Source organism: Anopheles ziemanni, chromosome 2 (assembly GCF_943734765.1).
Source record: "Anopheles ziemanni chromosome 2, idAnoZiCoDA_A2_x.2, whole genome shotgun sequence".
Lineage (NCBI taxonomy): Eukaryota > Metazoa > Arthropoda > Insecta > Diptera > Culicidae > Anopheles > Anopheles ziemanni.
In genome coordinates this window covers 45,114,258-45,132,627 of record NC_080705.1, presented here as the reverse complement: position 1 = coordinate 45,132,627, position 18,370 = coordinate 45,114,258, and the positions used below count along the sequence as shown (strand labels likewise).

Here is an 18,370-nt window from a genome sequence, read left to right as displayed (position 1 = left end):
CCACCGACGAAATTTTATCAACTTGTGTTATAATGTCCAATACATAATCGTGACTCACACACTTGATATGAATAATCGTTTGATAAAGGTATGCAAAATATGTATTTTTGTATAATGTGTATAGATATATTCATAGATGTAATAGTTAATGTTTATAATAATGATAGGTTCATAATTGCAAATGATCTGATTAAAATATGTCTTAGTTTTTAATACATGAATATTGTCGTCTAATGTAAGTACTTTTTTCTAAGGATACGTAGGGTTCCACACAATGGTTAAATAGTTCGCATATCATGTGGTGTTATATAACCGCTGATGGACAATTGAGATGTAAATAAAAAAAGGATATGCATAAAGTGCCGACTTTATCATAATTACTCGATATTTAAAGCCTACCGCATTCTTTTGATCAAAATAATCCAAATTCACGATTCAGTTGCCATTATAACTTAAACCAGTTTTGGTTCGATCAGGAGTCAGCCAAGGACGTGCTTCAACCACTTTGGATAACAATAAATTTTGATCTAAAAAATGTGGTAAGCGTTAAAGCACAGTAACTTTTCGTACTATAATCATGTAATCAAATTAGATTATACATCGCACCATCACCAGCGATTGTCGATATGATCGCGTATTGTTACTGTAGCCCTGCATTTATGCTGTCACTATATTCGTCCTTCGACTCCGCCGTCATGATGTGCACCAGTTCCTCTACTGCCTTATTGAGGTCGCCTAGCGGAAATATTCGATTGCAACCGGAAATGGTACAGAAAGAAGAAACAATTAAAAATTATTCTGCAAGCATTAAAAGCTCATTCTTGGGCGAAATCTATCACACAGCGTAAAACATGACAATTGTTTGGAGGAATTAATAGCATAAGTGAATATATTTACTGAATTCGTCCTATAAGTCAGCGAGGCGAGATGGAGGTTATTGCACACAAGAATTGCCGTACGAAAGCCAACAGGAACATGTAAAAAAACGTTAAAAATCACACATCACTCAATTAGTACCCTTTCAGATTTTAAAAAAGCTTTCTTCATTAGATAATGTACATTCGATGCCGCTAAATTTAGTCTCTAACGCATAATTTTGTGACAGTTTTCTCTTATCCACCAATTTATGCATATTCATCATGTCTTTATGTGTTAAATGAAATCTTCGAAATGAATTCCGAAGCGCAAACTCGTTCGAAAATGTAAAAATTTCGATGCAATGTTCTTTTTTCGAATAGTGTAGACGCGACACATTCGTATTGATGTTTTTACGTACTGCTTTCTATGAAGTATTAAAAGCCGCAAAGGCTAGCACCATTTTAAGCAATTTTCAGAAAAAATCATTAGTATCTACTCTTCTGTCTGCTCTGTTTGTCGATCAAACTTTGAAATATTTGTAACCGAAACTTAATAAATAACCAGCATTGCTAACGATTGTAGATCGTTTCTAGCCGACCGAAAAACTTTATGACGGATAGAAGCGTATCAATGATGATTTAAGTTTTCGCATTTGTATTTTTGTACTTCATGTAAATCTAGCTTTGAAGTAAAGAATTCTTTGATTCTTTATTTTTTTAATTATATCAGAAAGATTGGTCTGATAATCAGATTTACATTCTTTCATTCTAATCAATTCAAGTTGTAGAATCATTCTAGACTGAAAACACTGCGGCAAGGGAATGGACTTGCTTCTATAACCTGTATTCTAGAGTGTGACACCCGATATTTGAAGGGCACTTTGCAGTCTGTTAATAATAAGTTTTCTTTGCTTAGCTTAGCGGCATAAATTGGTTACTCAGAGGCAACATTTAGCGGCAACGACGTTAATTTGCATTTTATGATGCAAGTTATTAAAACAAATAAGAACAATCATCAGCACGTCATACTCACCGGCCATATGTAGTAAACTCGAATGAGGAGGGGGAGGAGGCCGCTCATCCATTGTGTAGTCTCCTCCAGAATGTCCTGCCATTACACCAAGATTAACTGACCCAATCGATTTGTTGGCTCCAAAGGCTGCGGTAACCGCAGCTACACCGGCTCCCGCTTTTTCATAAGTGTCCATGTTGTATTGATCACGCTGCCTGCTATCCTCGCCCGCCATGGACAGGAAGCCATTAACACTACCGCCACCGACTGGACCATACAGTGAAGTTGGCTTTTGTCCAGGTTCGTTGACTAACGTATAATTAAAATTATGAAATCCATCATGTAACTTGTACATTTATGGTTAATTCGATTTACTTACAAGGTTTTTGCTCGTAATGTCCGTTATGCTGCATTTTGGCCGGCGAATCCGTGTTTAATTGTGATGCCGTAACCGATCGTGTTTGCAGAGTTTGGGGTTTCAATGGAGTTGGCTGAAAAAATTGAAAGCCATGGACAATTTTCCATCAGTGTCAATTCACATCACTAAGGAGCTCAAGGCGTTTCTGGTAAAAGTTTCAATCAATGATAGTGGAATAAAACAAATTGTGTTTGGGATATCGGCGACATTCGACGGGATACACCCAGATTTTTATGAATACAAGATTAATGTTCAAACAATTCAAATGTAACATTAAACCTCCTACCTCATGTAACAATTGTCGAAGACGTTGTAGTTGTGCCTCCAATTGTTTATTGTGATCTTCTAATATTTGCATTCTTGCTTCCAATCGACCCTTATGCTGCCGCAAAAGCTTTGCCTCGGTTACCATGTCCTGCGTATTTGTATATGTTAGTTTGAGATTCATTACAAGCAATCAAGTAAAGGTTAAAATACATTACCGATCCACCGCCAGCCGCTGATGCCGTCGAGGACAGTGCAGAAGCAGTATTCGATGCCGAGGTAGGCGTTTTGTACCCCTCGTCCGGTGTCGTGATGGGAGTACTCTTTTTCGTTGCTTTCAACTTTTCATATTCCGCCTGTAAGTTAGCGTTTTCTTCTTCCAACTCCTTAATCATCGTTTCCAATTCTTCACGCTGTTCGGCCTCCATTGCAGCCATTACTTGCACTGGAGACTTTGGACCTCCGTTACCACCTCGAGCTGTATTTTCCGCGGCTGGCAATGATTGACAGTACTGTGCGATCAGCTGATGCTCATCGTCACTATCGGGAGTAGAGTTGGTTCTTGTTCCACACTCGACTTGGGCCAATCGTGATGCATACATTTCCAGCCGGGAGTGCATATCATTCTGTAGGGTGTGCGTACCGTGTTGGGGACTCGGTATGGGGCTTTCAAGTGCATCCCCTTCAAGAACGCTCTGCACTGGAAGGTAACCTACTCGAGGATGTTTCTTGAAATATTTTCTACTCTTAAACTTATTCCTTAGCGCTCTAGTAAAATCACGCACATCTTCGGTGGAGGTTGCCTATGAAAAAGTTAAATGAAAAAAGGTCAAAATAACTGCTATTTTCTTTAGTAATAAGCCGTTTAATTAATACGGCTAAAACACATCATTACCGTAGTACAATATTCGTGCATAGGATGACTCAATTTATGGTTCTTAGTGCTGCGTCCGGTGAAGAAACACTTTTGGCACATATCGAAATTGAAACACTTAAGACATCGGTACCGGAATCCTTCGATTGGATACTCTTTGCAGATATTACACTTAGCTTGATGCTTTGCCGTTTCCGCAGCCACCAACCGGTGGAGCACAGGAAGCCACACTAAGCTTTGCGGTTCGTGCTGCAGCCAGCTTAGAAAATGTTGGGCTTCTATCGCCGTTTCCAGAGGTTCGGCATTTTGGTTAACACCACCGGCCAGTTCGAAACAAGAACGAACCGATGGTTCAATATTCGACCCACCGAACGCAGCAACCTCACCGAGCTGACGGGGAACTTGAATACAATCGTGTAGAAGAAGACCCATTTTTCGTTGATCTACCTTCTTCTCCAGATCCGCTATCAAACGGAACAAGTAACGATATTTTTCTTCCAAATGCCCTCGACATAAAAGGATCAATCCCACCTGAAATTACAAAATAAAAACAAACAGTCATTATTTATTGAAAACTTCGTGTAGATGTAGAGAAATATTTTAACCAACTATATATATTGATGGTGCTGATATAAGAAGTTGATCTCGTAAATATAAAAACCTATGGTGTTGATATATTGCTTACAAAGCTAAGAAAATTGTATGATAATGTAAAAAAGACTATCCAACTTTTGTTTAAAGTGTTCCTTGAAAAATAATCATTTTGTCAAAACGTAAAGTGCAACAAACAATTTCATTTTTCGACACAATTTTCGACACAAAATCAGTTTCGGCTAATGTTGTAAAAATGTCTATAATAAATTATAACCTGTCATTTACTATTTATTCAGTATGAAGTGTAGAGAATATATGGAATTCAAATCACTCATTCCTTAAAAATTAATAATCTGATCAAATTGTGTATAGTGATTACATATAAAAAATCTATAAAAAAGGCATAAAACTTAAACATCCGGCATTGAAGTTGTACGATCCGTAAATCAATGCAACGAAATGTTTAGCGGGTTTGAAGTAGCACATTTTACCATAGAAGGATGTGAAAGGTGCAGGAAATAAGACATAAGTACATATACGTGGTTTCCCTTTTCGCTACACGCGATACTTGGATTACGGCACAAAAAGTAAATTCAAAACCGAGGTATGTAAGATAAATTAACGTGCATGCTTGAATCTTATATGACACGTTTTGATAAATGGTGTTTGATTACGCTGGAAACTGAATAAAAAAACAACCCCTCCCAGAATGTCCCATTAGTTTTAAGAAAATGTAATATATCTTTGTGAGATACTTTATTTTGTAATATCAATTTGTATTGAACTTACCTTAAAACTGAGAACGCGAATTTGTCCGGTGCGCTGCGAATCGTACACATTAAGTATCCAATTGATGGCTAAATCAAGCATCACTGCACGATCCATTGGCTCAAGCGTCGTATATAACGAATTCAATATCGTCGTCATATCAGGTATGTCGATCAGCTTATCGTTCTGAGCGCGCAATCCATATCGGTCAAATATTTCGATTGCTACACTCATATTCAAACGATCAAATGCTAAAACAAATTTCATAATTAGTATTTGAGCAAGAATCTTTTTAAAAACTATTTTATATGTACATTAAATAACATCTTATTGCTATTTATCTACTTACCAAGCCGTTTTTGAACAGTTCTTAATTTTAGTGCAGTTCGGTAAGCGGAAAATCGAACTTCATTCAGATCCGCCAGTGTTTTCATCAATTCTATCATCTCCGGATGATCCCAATGTGTACTTTCGCGTTCGTGACTATATGAATGCAGAGCAAATATATTATAGTTAGGTTTTTACATTCGAATACCTTTCGGCACTTGTTATCACAACTAACTTGATATAATAAGGCACATTTGCCGGCGTTACTGCCCGTTCCCATGGTATCTGGACACTTTTCTCCAAATTTGGAACCGTCGAGCCTACAGCAGCGATATGGAGGGGCTTGGAAAACTTTCCTCCCTCACTATGATGAATTCCAAGGATTCCGTCTGCTCCGTTGTTTTGCTTGTCACTGCTATGCTGTAGAACTTTGCTTCGTTCTTCCACCGCAATGTGTAGCAATTTCATCCTACAAATAATGTGTTCGAAAATATAATAATGTGGGCGTTATTTGAAACAAATTTAGCTATGAGCTGTGAGTCAAATACCTAGTATTAATATCTTCCAATTTTGCCAGGTAAGGACTGGGAACAATCACATGACAAGAGGAGAAAAAGTTTTGTTGCTCATTACAATCGTCCAATAATGCGTTGGCTGTAGTAAGTTTATCTTTCAATCGCTGCAGGTGTTGCACTTCTTCGGTGGTGTCTGAGCCTGGAGCTGGTACAGTCCATGAATGCGTTATAGTTTCTGCCGATGCTACCCGCGAGCTCAAATCCTCTAGCACTTTTTGAAACTGGCGCATTTTCTAAATAGAAATTATCAATTTTTAGCTACAGTTAGAAAAAAGAGTTCGTTAACACGTTAAGCGCTACGTCGGCCCCGTGGGGCCGACAGTGTTCTTCCCCGTAAGCCGGCGTCGGTCTGCTTGGACCGACAGAACCCGTTAGGTAGGCCGGCGTTTCTACGAATTGCTGGCAGAAAGGAAAGCAGTGCAATTTGGGCATAGCGCTTAACGTGTTAACGAAAACCATTGCTTACCGTTATATTTTCATCCAATCGATGTTTCCATTTGTCACAACGCTCGATCAAAAGTGTCCATTGTTCGGATAGCTTGTTAACTTCCCTGCGTATACTTCGACCAAGAATGCGGTTCTGTTCCTCCGTCGAAATGTACATCGTCTCGTCAATAGCTGCAAGATTTATCCGCCAAGTACCATAAGTACATAGGAAACAAAACTGGCATTTTTTAGTATTTATTCACCCTCAGAATCGCTGGTATCCGAGATCGGTGATTCGTTCGATATGTATTGTCTTCCGTTCATAAGGTTATTTTCAATGATTGATCTTTTATCGTCCAACTGACGACGAAAGGCTTTATGCTCGTCCTGCAAATAAAGTAAATTGTACTGCATTGCATTTTTCTATAGATGTAATCCCCCTCAACTGGGAGAGTTCGATCCGATTAGGAATAAGATACAACGTGGTAGTAGAAATGGCAATTATTGTTAAATATTTCCCAAGCAAAATGGTGATGTTTCCTAAAACTTATCAAAAACAAACTAAACAGATTTTAGATTCCTACTTCAGGACAACACCTTAGATAACAGAAATCAGAAACATCAGAACCATTTAATCGAAGCTGAAGAGAAATGCACAGTAAATGAAAAATTCACCGTGAAATGTGGCCATGGAGAGAAATATATTCACATTAGTTTTTAAACTAAAAAATATGATCAATATTTTGATGCGTTGTTATGTTTCCGAAGATAAATAAAGTTCAAGAAAATTTTCCATTATTCGCCTTATGTGGTGAATAAGCCAAAGCGATTCAACCCAACATCATTAAATTGTTAAATTTTTTTTTTAAGTTAGTTGAGTTGCAAAAGAAGATTTTTTTTCGATCGTATTTTTCCATCACCAATTCAATTCAAACCAGTAACTCGCGAGCCAGATCGCGTAAAGCTCACAATATTCCGAAACATGAGAAATCCATAAACCACACTAATTCATCATTCATTGAGAAACGCCTTGATAATTCCTGTTATCGCTAAGCTTATACATACCAATTGCTTTTGCAAGCTATTAGAATCTCCGTTAATGGAACCGAATCCAATCGTGGTGAGCTCAGTGTTTTTGCGTATGACCCATTCTGTAAGTTCACGCGACGAAAGCAGCAACGCATTCCAATGCTCTGAGTTAGACTCCAGACGGTTTCGAATTGCAGCACTGCGTGAGTTCAAATGGTTCCAACGTTGATTCATTTCATCTAATTTGTGTTGCAACATGACGGCATCTTCTTGTGAAGTCAAAGAGCGCAGCAGCTTACGGCCAGTATTGTCCAACCCCTCGTATACCTTTCGGTTGGAATCGATTTCCGATTGTAAATCCTGTAGGAACAAACCAATTGAAATTAAGAACCTCGGTGGAACTAAAACATTTTGATGGAGAGTAAATAAAGAAGTACCATTATCAGCGGCTTGCGGGATGAGAAATTTCAATATCAAAAGCTGCGCAAGCACTTTCACACACTTCTGCGCAAGAACCTGCTCTGTTCAACTCATATACAGTCGCAATACCGTGGGTGAAATATGATATTTGCTCTTATGTGAGAATCCGCCCCTTCTACACCCACGAAACGATCGTGTAAACGATTTCGGAATAACACAATTGGCAAGTCAGTTGGTTTGTTTCCAATGAAACCCTCACAAATTAAGAAAAAACACTTCTTTTGAGACAATACTACAACCTTTAGTCAAAATGGTTCTTCAGTTTATCACTCGTACCAGTCTGTTGACCAATTGTGCAGAGTAATTCATACATTTTCAATTGTACCAGATGTGATGGACTGAAAATAGAACAGACTTTAAAGCGGGGCATTTGTCTATTTGAGGGACTCCCTAACATAGCGTTGGCAGAATCGAGCTTCGGAAGACCCGAGGATTCAATTCCTCGACGGACTCTAAAGGATTGAGTCCCATTTGACAGCTTCCCCGAGCACTTTGAAAACTCGTTAAAAGAAAAAATCTGGTAGGTGTTGAATGTATTTTGTTGACTGGCAGAAAAGAGGTTTGCTGTACGAACACATTTTCCTATGAAAAGTGGACAAGATTCCACCAGATGAAATTGCAAAAAAATCTAATCCAATGGACCATGGAGTCAGCGAACTTTGCAATTCTACTTCGTTTGTATGAAAACTCCAACTTCATAAGTCATATTCCCTTGAGTTTCAATACTTAATTATTCCAATATTAGCCTATGAGACGAGATGAAGTTCGTTGGACCACCTTGTTATCCGCTATACAAAAGGTTCTAGCTTTGTTATTTTTTCGAATCCAAATCTATCTGTATTGGATGCGACTTAACCCAGGCACGAAGTGAGTCGAATAAGTCACGTATCGAATCGACCTAGAGACAATGTGATTGATTTCAATTTACTCCAATCGAATGCTGGATGGAATGGATTGCACATAGATTGAGGTTCTCGTGCGATTTGCTCAGGTTCGAGAAAAATTCATGAACCTATTTTTAACAAAGAATATAGTACAACGTTGATTATCTGATTATTTGAGGTGGTCTACCATTACATTTAGCCCACGGAATGACAATGATTCAGACCAGGAACTGATTTACATTTTTACCGGACTTTTGATAAAAATATCACTCTCCATTGAGTATCTTCTTTAGACAGTGTTACTTAAAAAATCACTGTACCCGATTTTCAATGCATGCGAAGAACATCGTTTCCATACGTTAGTTGATATTCAAGATCAACAGAACTACTTTTCATCGGAAATGTGTGGCATGTTTTTACTACGGAAAAAGCGAGTTAACACATGTGATTTGATAGGGATTCAGATTAGGATAAACGATGGGTTTACATCGTCTCGCGACTGTTTAGGCTGGTGTCAGTGCTTTACTGCACGATGTTTTGTCGGACGACATGTCCGCCAATTTTTCTATAATTTTTCAAATTCTAAGGCGATTAAATGAATTTTATTATTTTTCTTAGATGAAAGCCACAACTCCGAGAAGTCCAACTTTCTTCTTCTTCTTGGTGTAACGACCTCTTGGTCATGCCTGCCCGTTAAGGGCTTACGAGACTTGTTTCCCTGTTGTACGTGGATAGTCAGTCCTCTCGTACAGGGGAGGGTCCGGTCTCGGTTGGGATTCGAACCCACGCCGTCGAGGTGGTGAGCCCCGGCGGCGCTCATGGGCCGATTTTCTAACCGGCGCTACCGCTCGGCTGTCGCGGACCCCAACTCGCGGACCCCAACTCGCGGACCCCCCGAAGTCCAACTTTATTGACAGATAAAATCGGATGCGTCCATCCGATAAAACCAAATGATTCTGATTTTATCGTGCGATTAAATCGTGCGAAGCTTGCAGCTGTCAAATCCCATACATTTTCACCTGTCAAAACATCGTGCGGTAAAGCACTGACACCAGCCTTAATGGATTGTATTCGGATTTAGGGATTCGAGTGCCTAGTAGGGATTTGATTTACCCACCACTAGATCGAAGCAGACAGCGCAGGCATCAACAAGCTCAAGATTACTGTAGTTACCTTGAACAGCTATGAGTAAACTTGAATAAGCTTTATAAACAATGGTCACAGATTGAAATAATTGAGGGTATCACGATTTGCCCCCCGATCTCTTAGTTTTCTCGACGCTGTCCCATACAAAAGGTAAGCGACACTTTGGCGACAAAAGCGATACAACGGGAAACACGGGAAGATCCCGATAGGCAGCTCGAAATATCGTCCTAAAAACGTCCTACGCGCGGAACAAACGTTCTACTTTTTTGTATGGGGGTGAAATAAATGCAGTACGTTTTCGAGCAGTCATACTACTTCGTCCTACTTCCCATACAAAGCTGCTCGATGTTTGTGTCACGTAGAACGTTTTTTAGAACGATTTGCTCGAAATCGCCTAGCGGGATGTTCCTTGATTTTGGCAATCTGCGCCGTTGAAGCCCTAACTGCGGCAAGTGACGCGGTAATAGCTGCCTCTTTTCTGCAAATGTGGCTTCAGAAATCCGATTCGATGCACTCTTTCCAATCCTGGGCATATTTTGTAAAATAATCCAGTGCTCGATCAATTGCATACCCATGGGGTTGTTCCGATATGCCTACCAAATGTCTGAGATAATGGTGTGCTAGAAAAAGTGCATTGAATTTGCTTTTCTAAAGCTAATTTAGCGAAAAGAGGCAGCTATTACCGCATTAGCGGATGCTGTTAATGATTCAACGACGCAGATTTGCATAATCAAGGCTCCTCTTCCCGTGTGCCGAAGTAAACGTTGTAAAATGGCTAGCCGCGTCGTTAAGTTTCCGCGCAGAGTCTCCTGATGCGTAAATGGTGTCGATTTTTATAGTCGACAAATTATAGTTTTTCAAAACGTTGTCTACCTTTTGTATGGTACAGCGTCGAGAAAACTGACAGATCACGACGTTTTCGTTCCATAATGACCTCAAATGGCTGAAATACATAGTTGATTTGGTAATAGCTTTTTAGTGCCTTCGTTAATTTTACCTATAGACCCCACAAATGAAAGGCCTTTTGAAGGCAAACAACTTATTGCAATAAATATTCTTCCTCAATTCTTAGTTTATGAAATAAATATTTGAAAAACGTAGGTACAGCAACCATGGTTAGTATTTTCAGTTGAAATAACAAATTTGTTAACAATTGTTGTACTTATTATTTTCAAATGCATATCTAGAATCAGATATCATACTCACCTTCAAACAGTGAGGGTTTCTCTCAACCTCGGATTCAGTGTTTTCACACAAAGATTCTGCTTCACTCAACCATCCTAGAAACTAGTTTTAAAATAATAGTTATGAGTAAACTTGCCATTCGCTTTTTCGCATGTTTTCCTTACCTGTTCAAATGTACGATCGAAGGTTTGCAACGAATGCATAGCTGCATGAAGCTGTTTGCCTCGCGATATGACTGAGTTGTTGAGATTATTGTACCTGAAATTGATTAGGAAAATTATTTTTCATTTTTCTACTGTGAAGAAAGAGTACAGCAGAAAAATGTTATCCAACACACCTTAAATTAATGGACTCGGTCATTCTTTTGATTCTCGAGGTATCGTCACACTGATAAACTGATATTAGTTTCTGGGTCAGTTGGTTGAATAATTCTATTTGGTGATTAAATTTATGTAGCTCTGCATGAAAGGACTAGATTGTGGAAAGGCATGAATAATTATGCCCCTTGTTTAGAATTGCAATCTAGTTCAAGCGTATACCTTTTGCTCTTTTTGTTGGATTTCCAATACGTCGGCCGTCGTTGCAACTGGTCCCATTCGTTCCGTTATTGTCTCCATCCTGCTCAACCAGGCGTCGATCTCTAATCTTTTCGCCTCGTATCTGTAGGTGATTTGATAAAAATAAAAAAAAGCAAATTGATTTAAATAGTTATCTCTTCACTTTTTCAAATGACCCAGTTCAAAGTTACCTTTGTGAATCGCCCAACATTGCGGTAAGTTGGTTTTTGCGCTGCATAACGGACTGAGTAGAATCCTCCCACTGTTCTTTCATTCGTGGAGCTTGAAAACATAAATGAATGAAAAATCGCTGTGCCATTAGGAATTTTTCTTAAAGCCTGTCTCATAGTAAATCGAGCCAAAGAAAGCGTGCTACTGTTACGCCTCTAGTGGCACCAGCAGGAAATTAAAATTTTTAGTAGATTAGTAAATAGTAACAATCAAGTTGTGCAAGTTTCAGACCTGTACTATTTTTTCGCGAAGCGCCGTACTGTCAGAACTGAGCCCGCACAAAACACTGGAGTACCAAGGCAATTGAGTAAATTGAATAGGCCGGGAACCCATTAAAAAAAAAAAAAATGATAAGTATTTTTCATTTGTACAACTATGCATAACGATTGTATAAAAATAGGTTTTTAGTATTCTCGTGTTCCCTGTTCTTATAAATTCACGTATGTTGTGTTTTGGTTCCTGCATTAGCGCTCGTATCGTGGAAAGGGACACTGTTTTCGCAGTCTCCGTTCACTCCCTCTTGTCAAGAACATCTCTAACTATTCCACCACTTAATCTAAGACGAAGTTGTGTGATTGCGAAGATTTTTTCGATGGGGTGAAACTCTGGGAAATTTGGTTTTGGTACCAAGTGATCTTATTGGCCCAGTACCACTCCAAGACAACCTTGGAATAATGGCAGGTCGAAAAATAGGCTAAAAAAAAGTACGTGAATTTATAAGATCGCGTAATTTTTTTTAACGTACGTGAATTTATAAGATCGCGGAATTTTTATAATCACGTAAAAAGTAAAAACCTATTTTTATAATAAACCTTATGTATAACTGTACAAGAGAAAAATACTTGTAATTTTTTTTTTTGCTTTATTTGTGGATTTCAGGCATTGTCAATCTGTCCACCGGCGCTCCAGTATTTTGTGCGGGATTAGTTCTGACCACTCAATTTAAATTTACGGCATTTAGCGAAAAAAATAGTACACATCTGAAACTTTAACAAAATGATCTTTACTAGTTACTAATACTACTAAAAATTTTAATTTCCGGCTGGCGCCACTAGAGGCGCCACAGTAGAGCGCTTTCTTTGGCTCAATTTACTATGAGACAGGCTTTAGTACGTGAAGTTTCATTCAATTTAATCATTTCTTTAACATGTTGAATACTTTCAAGGAATGATGATAATACACAAAATTACTCTGAAAAGGTTTGTCTCATTGGATTTTTTTTTTAAAACAAATCAAAATGGTTATTTTCAGGTCTACGGATAATCACCCCGCCGGCTAATCCGATCTCGGATAACTGACGCACTCCTGAATTTCGGACTCACAAATGTAACGATATTCACACAGACAAACATAATATGAACTCTGTTTAAGTTACAAAAAACACCAAATATGAACCCATAATTACCTGTATTATTCATCGAAAAAAGGCTTTCGTCGTGGGACGACCGTCTTCTAGATCGCAGATCATCCTTCGAGAGACCCATCTGCCGGTTCAGGCTATTGGATTCTTTATTACGAGCAATCACCGGAAGCAGTTGCTGTTTGATGAATTCCATTTCCTGCGATCGCTGACGTTGTTGATTGTTACCATACTGTAGTTCAAGTGGTAGATGACGATCCAATGAGCGGAATTGATGCTCCACCGGTCTCTGATGCATCCCGTGATCCATGCCATTCGTGTTATTATCTGAGTATCCTACATTTCCACCGCTTTCTCCATAGCGCAGCTTCTCCATGCTAACGCCACGTTCCATTCCGATACCTTTTTGGCTGTGATCAAACCGATCAAACTTAAACCCTTGCACTAATCCAGAGGAAGATGCTGGCTGTTCGAAAGGATTGTCCAGGGACATACCCGATCCTAACGAACCTGAATGTTTACTCATCAGCTCCATTCGTCCGAATTTCATTGGATGCGAAATTTTTGCCTGCTCTTCAACCTCGACAGATGAACGCAAACTCATCTGCTCTTTAATTGCGCGTTCAACGTTTCGCAGCCCACTTTCAATACCTCGGAGTGCGTCCTCGGAACCGTAGTCTTCCAATTTTGCGGGCTTGGTAGAAGATTTGGTGGTCAATGTAGGTTCCTTTGCAGAAGCTTCTTTTGCGCTGACAGCACCCTGGTTTGCAGCCGATACCGATCCGGTAACCGATGTACCAATTCCTGTGCCAGCATTTGCCTGAAAGGTAGCTTGAGGCAAAGTACCGCTGCTAGCGATATTGGCAGTTTTTTGGGGCACTGGGGGTGCTCGGGATGGTATAGATGCAGCATGTTGTCCTACCAGCATTGGACTACTAATGCTACTTTCGTCCTTACTAGAGGCTCCAATAGTAGTGGGTCGCTTGGAAAGATTCTTTGGAGGAACTTCCGGTGCTTTTACGTTGCTTGCACCCGCTCGGACGGGTATTTCCGGTGGTTTGGCATGATTTGCGCGAAACAGAAGAGCATTAGGAGGCTCGATTTCAACACCAGCAGGGCGTGTGTATTGCTCTTTTAAAGCACCGGATTGGCGTGGTTCCATGGCGTTGTTGATTATGGAAGAAAGCCTATCCTTTGTAGTAAAGATCTATCGATTGCAGCCGAGCAACTTATATCTGGTACATTGATAAATGATGACCGGAGGCTTCTGATTCATTCATCCACTCCACATTAACCACTTTAAATTACAATAAGAATTTCTTACCACTATGTGAAGCTTGATTTGCATTCGTAGGGAGATATGATTTTTTTTTTTGTCACAATGCTACGGTCGTCCCAGAATGGTTAGTATGTATTCACCGGTTTTTCACCGTCGAATATACCGTCATATCATTTTCCACAACCGCTTGTTGAAATGTACCATTCCACACCTTCACACAGCATAAAGTAAAACATTCACTGTCAACTCCTAATCGTTATCGAATACGGGACTAACTAAATTCACACACCCCCTGGTTCGTCTAGGCCGATGAGGTAGAAATCATGGCTTGCAGACCGGTTTTGATATGTGTTTCTATCACTAGCACAACCTCTACGCTCACTTGAAACGCAACAGATTTTTCTCTGAAATACGTTCTCTATGGTTTAATAGCATTGTATAACAAACATAGTTTCCTTTTCACGATGTAAAATGTTTTACTATCGCAGCTATCTATACAGCTTGACAAACAAACAGATTGAACGATGGTTAGCAAATCAGGACTAAAGCCTTCCTGTGTCTGAGGCGAATACGGCCATTTGTTCTCGTCGTTTTTCTATCACAGGCGCCCCGAAAGAAAGCCGAACCACCTGCAAGCGACAACTAAAAGGACATGCGCATTGCATTCGAAACCTTCTCAGATAAATAATCGTATACGAATTAGACTCTCCAACCCGACAAGCCGATTTTCCATCAATATATTTTACGGTGAAACGACTATGTGATGCCTTCGAGGAGCAGAAGAATAGGCAATACCTTGTTTTTATTGGAATAGGAAAACGGAAGATAAACTGCAACAATTTAGCAATGAATAAATTAAGACTATACATCATAACAATGCGCAGAATAATAAGAATTTATAATTAAAAGAAGGATTTTTAAATAAATTAGACGATTTAAACTATATTTAATGTGCGTGTATATCATTCATATATTCGAATCAACTTCTTTTTTTAAGTGACACTGTGGTGGGACTAGGCCTCTCTCATTAAGAGAGCGTTTTTCTGTGATCGAAAGACGGGGTATGACGCGCTATATTATAGATCGGTGGTTAGCCATTCGTGTTATACCGAGGGGGTGCCAAAGATTCAAGATTCGATCCCACTCCTGTGGCGTGGTGTTTCCTCGCGCTACCGCTGCGCCATGGGGCACCTTCCTTTCGACTATTTTTACATACATTAAAACGACCTTTCAATTCGCTGCACTTAATACAATTAATGTTAATCAGTGCAATTAACAGTTGCTGGGTTACAAAAAGCAATCATAGAAAAACATTTAAATAAAGAATATACCGGTTGAGATAAACAGAAATTGATAACTATACACACACACATACACCCACACACTGCAAACTCTACACACGGAATGAAACATCATCCAGACTGCGCTGCGACATTCTGATATAATAATTATGACCCGCGCGAACTCGTTAACAAATATAAAGACGTCAATTTTTTCACACATGGCTTATTTTCCAAAAATCCATCCAAATCAATAACAAATTTGTACATCTCTATCGCACACAATGAATTTTCTCAAAAACAAAATAAGAAGGAACAATTTGGCCGGAAACAAAATTAGTTGTCTGAAAACTACCTTTTATTTGGATTACCTTGTTCCGAATTATAAAATTGATTATAAAGTAAAACAAAATATTTCAGCCATTATTTAACGTCCACCAACATCTTGAAATTTGTTCAACCAAGCTTGTTGAGAAGGTAAATGTTTTTGCCTTTCAGGCAACGCTGCTGTCAGTTCCGTTCTGTCATACACGACGTCCAGACTACAGCGCGGAGTCGCCTGACACGCTTTCCAGACCCCTAGTGCCAAAATCAGCTTGCTTTCTCGTTCTGTCCAATTGACAATTGATACCGACAGAACGAGAAAGCATGCTGATTTTGCCGCCTGACATGCCGTACTCGGGGTCCACACTACAGCGCGACGTCGCCTGACAGGCGGCCGAACTCCATACAAAAAAAATGTCTCACAAATCGCGCTAGTGTAGAAACAGCGAAAAACGCGACGTCGCGCTATATCTTGTCAAATGTCAATTCGAAACGTAAACAAACCGTCAGCTGGACAAAACTTAAACAAACCGGATTGCAAACGCGAACAAAACGAGCAATATTCTTCTCGAAACATCGGATTTTTCGGTGTACTACTTATTTTTAGGCTTCACAAATGTAATTCAGTTATCAAACTCCGTTTTAATTGATATTTTTACCAAATTTTTTTCGGGTGCCGAAACGTAAACAAACTGCTCTTCAACAAGTAGGAGATGATGTGGAAATATATACATCCTACGGCGGGCCAAAATATCGTCGTTGTCTGTTTAAGTTTGTTTTCTCAGTGAATTTCAAATGTGGAAGCACCAAACTCACTCAGGGTGCATAAAATACGTAGCTAAACAAATATCATGCATTACTACCTCAAAATTCAATAACAAATGTTAGCCGAGTTTGCGCCCCAATGTGATACACATTTCCACATACTCTCCTACCTCTGTCGCGCTTGGCTTGCGCGATTGTTCTGCCGAAACAGGGCTACTTTTGAAACGGGACGTCACGCTGCAGTGTGGACCCCGAGGTATACTCAAGGTGTTTCCTAAGGGAGGTGAGCTCAAAGGCCTGGTCGTGGCAGCCATTTTGAAATTAATTTTTTACAATCGATCCTGGTTTTGTTTACCAACAAAAGGATTGCGACGCGTTAGCAAGCTGCTGCCCAGTCTCCCGAACACGTGCTTTTTCGACAAGCTTGTCGGCCGGGTTTTATGAAAAGCTCGGCGGCCGAAAAATCCGGCGTAGGCGGCCGAAAAAGGTGTCGGTTTTCAAGCGCTTCGGCGTGTCCCTTTAAAAAAGTTCTTGTAAGAAGCCAAAAAGTTGATTCTTTTGGCAACGTTGCCACTTTTACGTGTGGGTTGCTCGCCCTGTGTGTTTGCCTCGCGTATTATTTCTCCGATACACGTATTTTTGCTTCTCTTCCAACAGTCTTGACTCTGCATTGCTAGGGAATAGACGTGCTCTAAGTTCACTCGCGAATCATGCGTCGTGGTTATGGTGCGCTGTTGGATCCAACGCTCGACTCAAGTCTCGATGTTCCGTTCAATGCCATGCCTGGGATCTGAAAGTAAATAGTCGGTAATGTCTGGGCTATTCCTTGCCACGAAAACGGACACGTTATACATCAAATATTAATCGATGCTATGTGATGTGCCGTTCGCTTCGTGAACGCATTGCGAATGAAGAACGTTCATTCTTTAATGTGTTTTGACCACTATGAATTGAGGAACGTACATTTTCCACAAAATAGGGGTTTTTTTGACCGACATATTTTTATTTGAAAAATCGTTTGCGCATCATCTCGTAACTTTCTGATGCCGATGGCTCATCAGGGACCTTATGAAGATGATTTAAGGTCCTTACACACGAACGGTAGCTGGAACGATCTTGCGGTCTTCCACAAAATGTTAGTTCGGAACAATACGAAAGTTTTTACTCGTACAGGACGGCTCTAATCCCGTTCTTTCCACCTTGAATCCGCTCAAAAGTTAAAATGTATATCTAACTAAAATTAAAATATCCGAGCATGTTATATATTATGGATTTATGGTTCATCGATCTGCAACAGAATTACAACTAGCAAAAAGATAACAAATTAGAGCAAAACCTAAATGATGGACATCTAGAAGTGCATGAAGCATAGAAAATAACATACGCTTATGGACGCGGTGTGTGGGGACGCAGCGTGTGTGAGTGGGGCGCGGTGCAAGTTCTACGCGTTGAAACGCACACGCTCTCAGCTCGCCGTGCACCGCACACACTCTCATCGCGTGTTCTCTACCCACGTACGAGTGGAAGCAAGAGCGAATGCGAGATTAGAGCGAGAGATCCGAGCCAGTGGCCGAAAATTTTAGGCTGGGTGGTTCCAGTTGATACGGTTACCGGAAGACTCTGCCCTCATTAGCCACAACTTTACTGAGGCAGTTTTGTTACTACAATGCTACACGAAACGTACGTGTTTTTTAACACGACAATATCTTCATTATATCGCATTTTTTCCCATTCC

General features: G+C 39.9%; 1 protein-coding gene across 1 annotated transcript; it reads right to left on the bottom strand.

The window, feature by feature from the left end:
- Nucleotides 1–532: 532 nt before the first annotated feature.
- LOC131282578 (dystrophin) lies at nucleotides 533–14,149 on the bottom strand. The gene is made up of 19 exons (XM_058312083.1): nucleotides 13,033–14,149; nucleotides 11,588–11,678; nucleotides 11,379–11,499; nucleotides 11,177–11,310; nucleotides 11,004–11,097; nucleotides 10,861–10,941; nucleotides 7,181–7,504; nucleotides 6,379–6,502; nucleotides 6,156–6,307; nucleotides 5,663–5,922; nucleotides 5,350–5,583; nucleotides 5,137–5,270; nucleotides 4,809–5,038; nucleotides 3,447–3,956; nucleotides 2,770–3,354; nucleotides 2,574–2,702; nucleotides 2,249–2,360; nucleotides 1,891–2,178; nucleotides 533–735 (listed from the first exon to the last, which is right to left on the bottom strand). The coding sequence occupies exons 1-19, from the start codon at nucleotides 14,147–14,149 to the stop codon at nucleotides 641–643; spliced, it is 4,815 nt and encodes a 1,604-aa protein (XP_058168066.1). The 3' UTR covers nucleotides 533–640.
- Nucleotides 14,150–18,370: the final 4,221 nt, after the last annotated feature.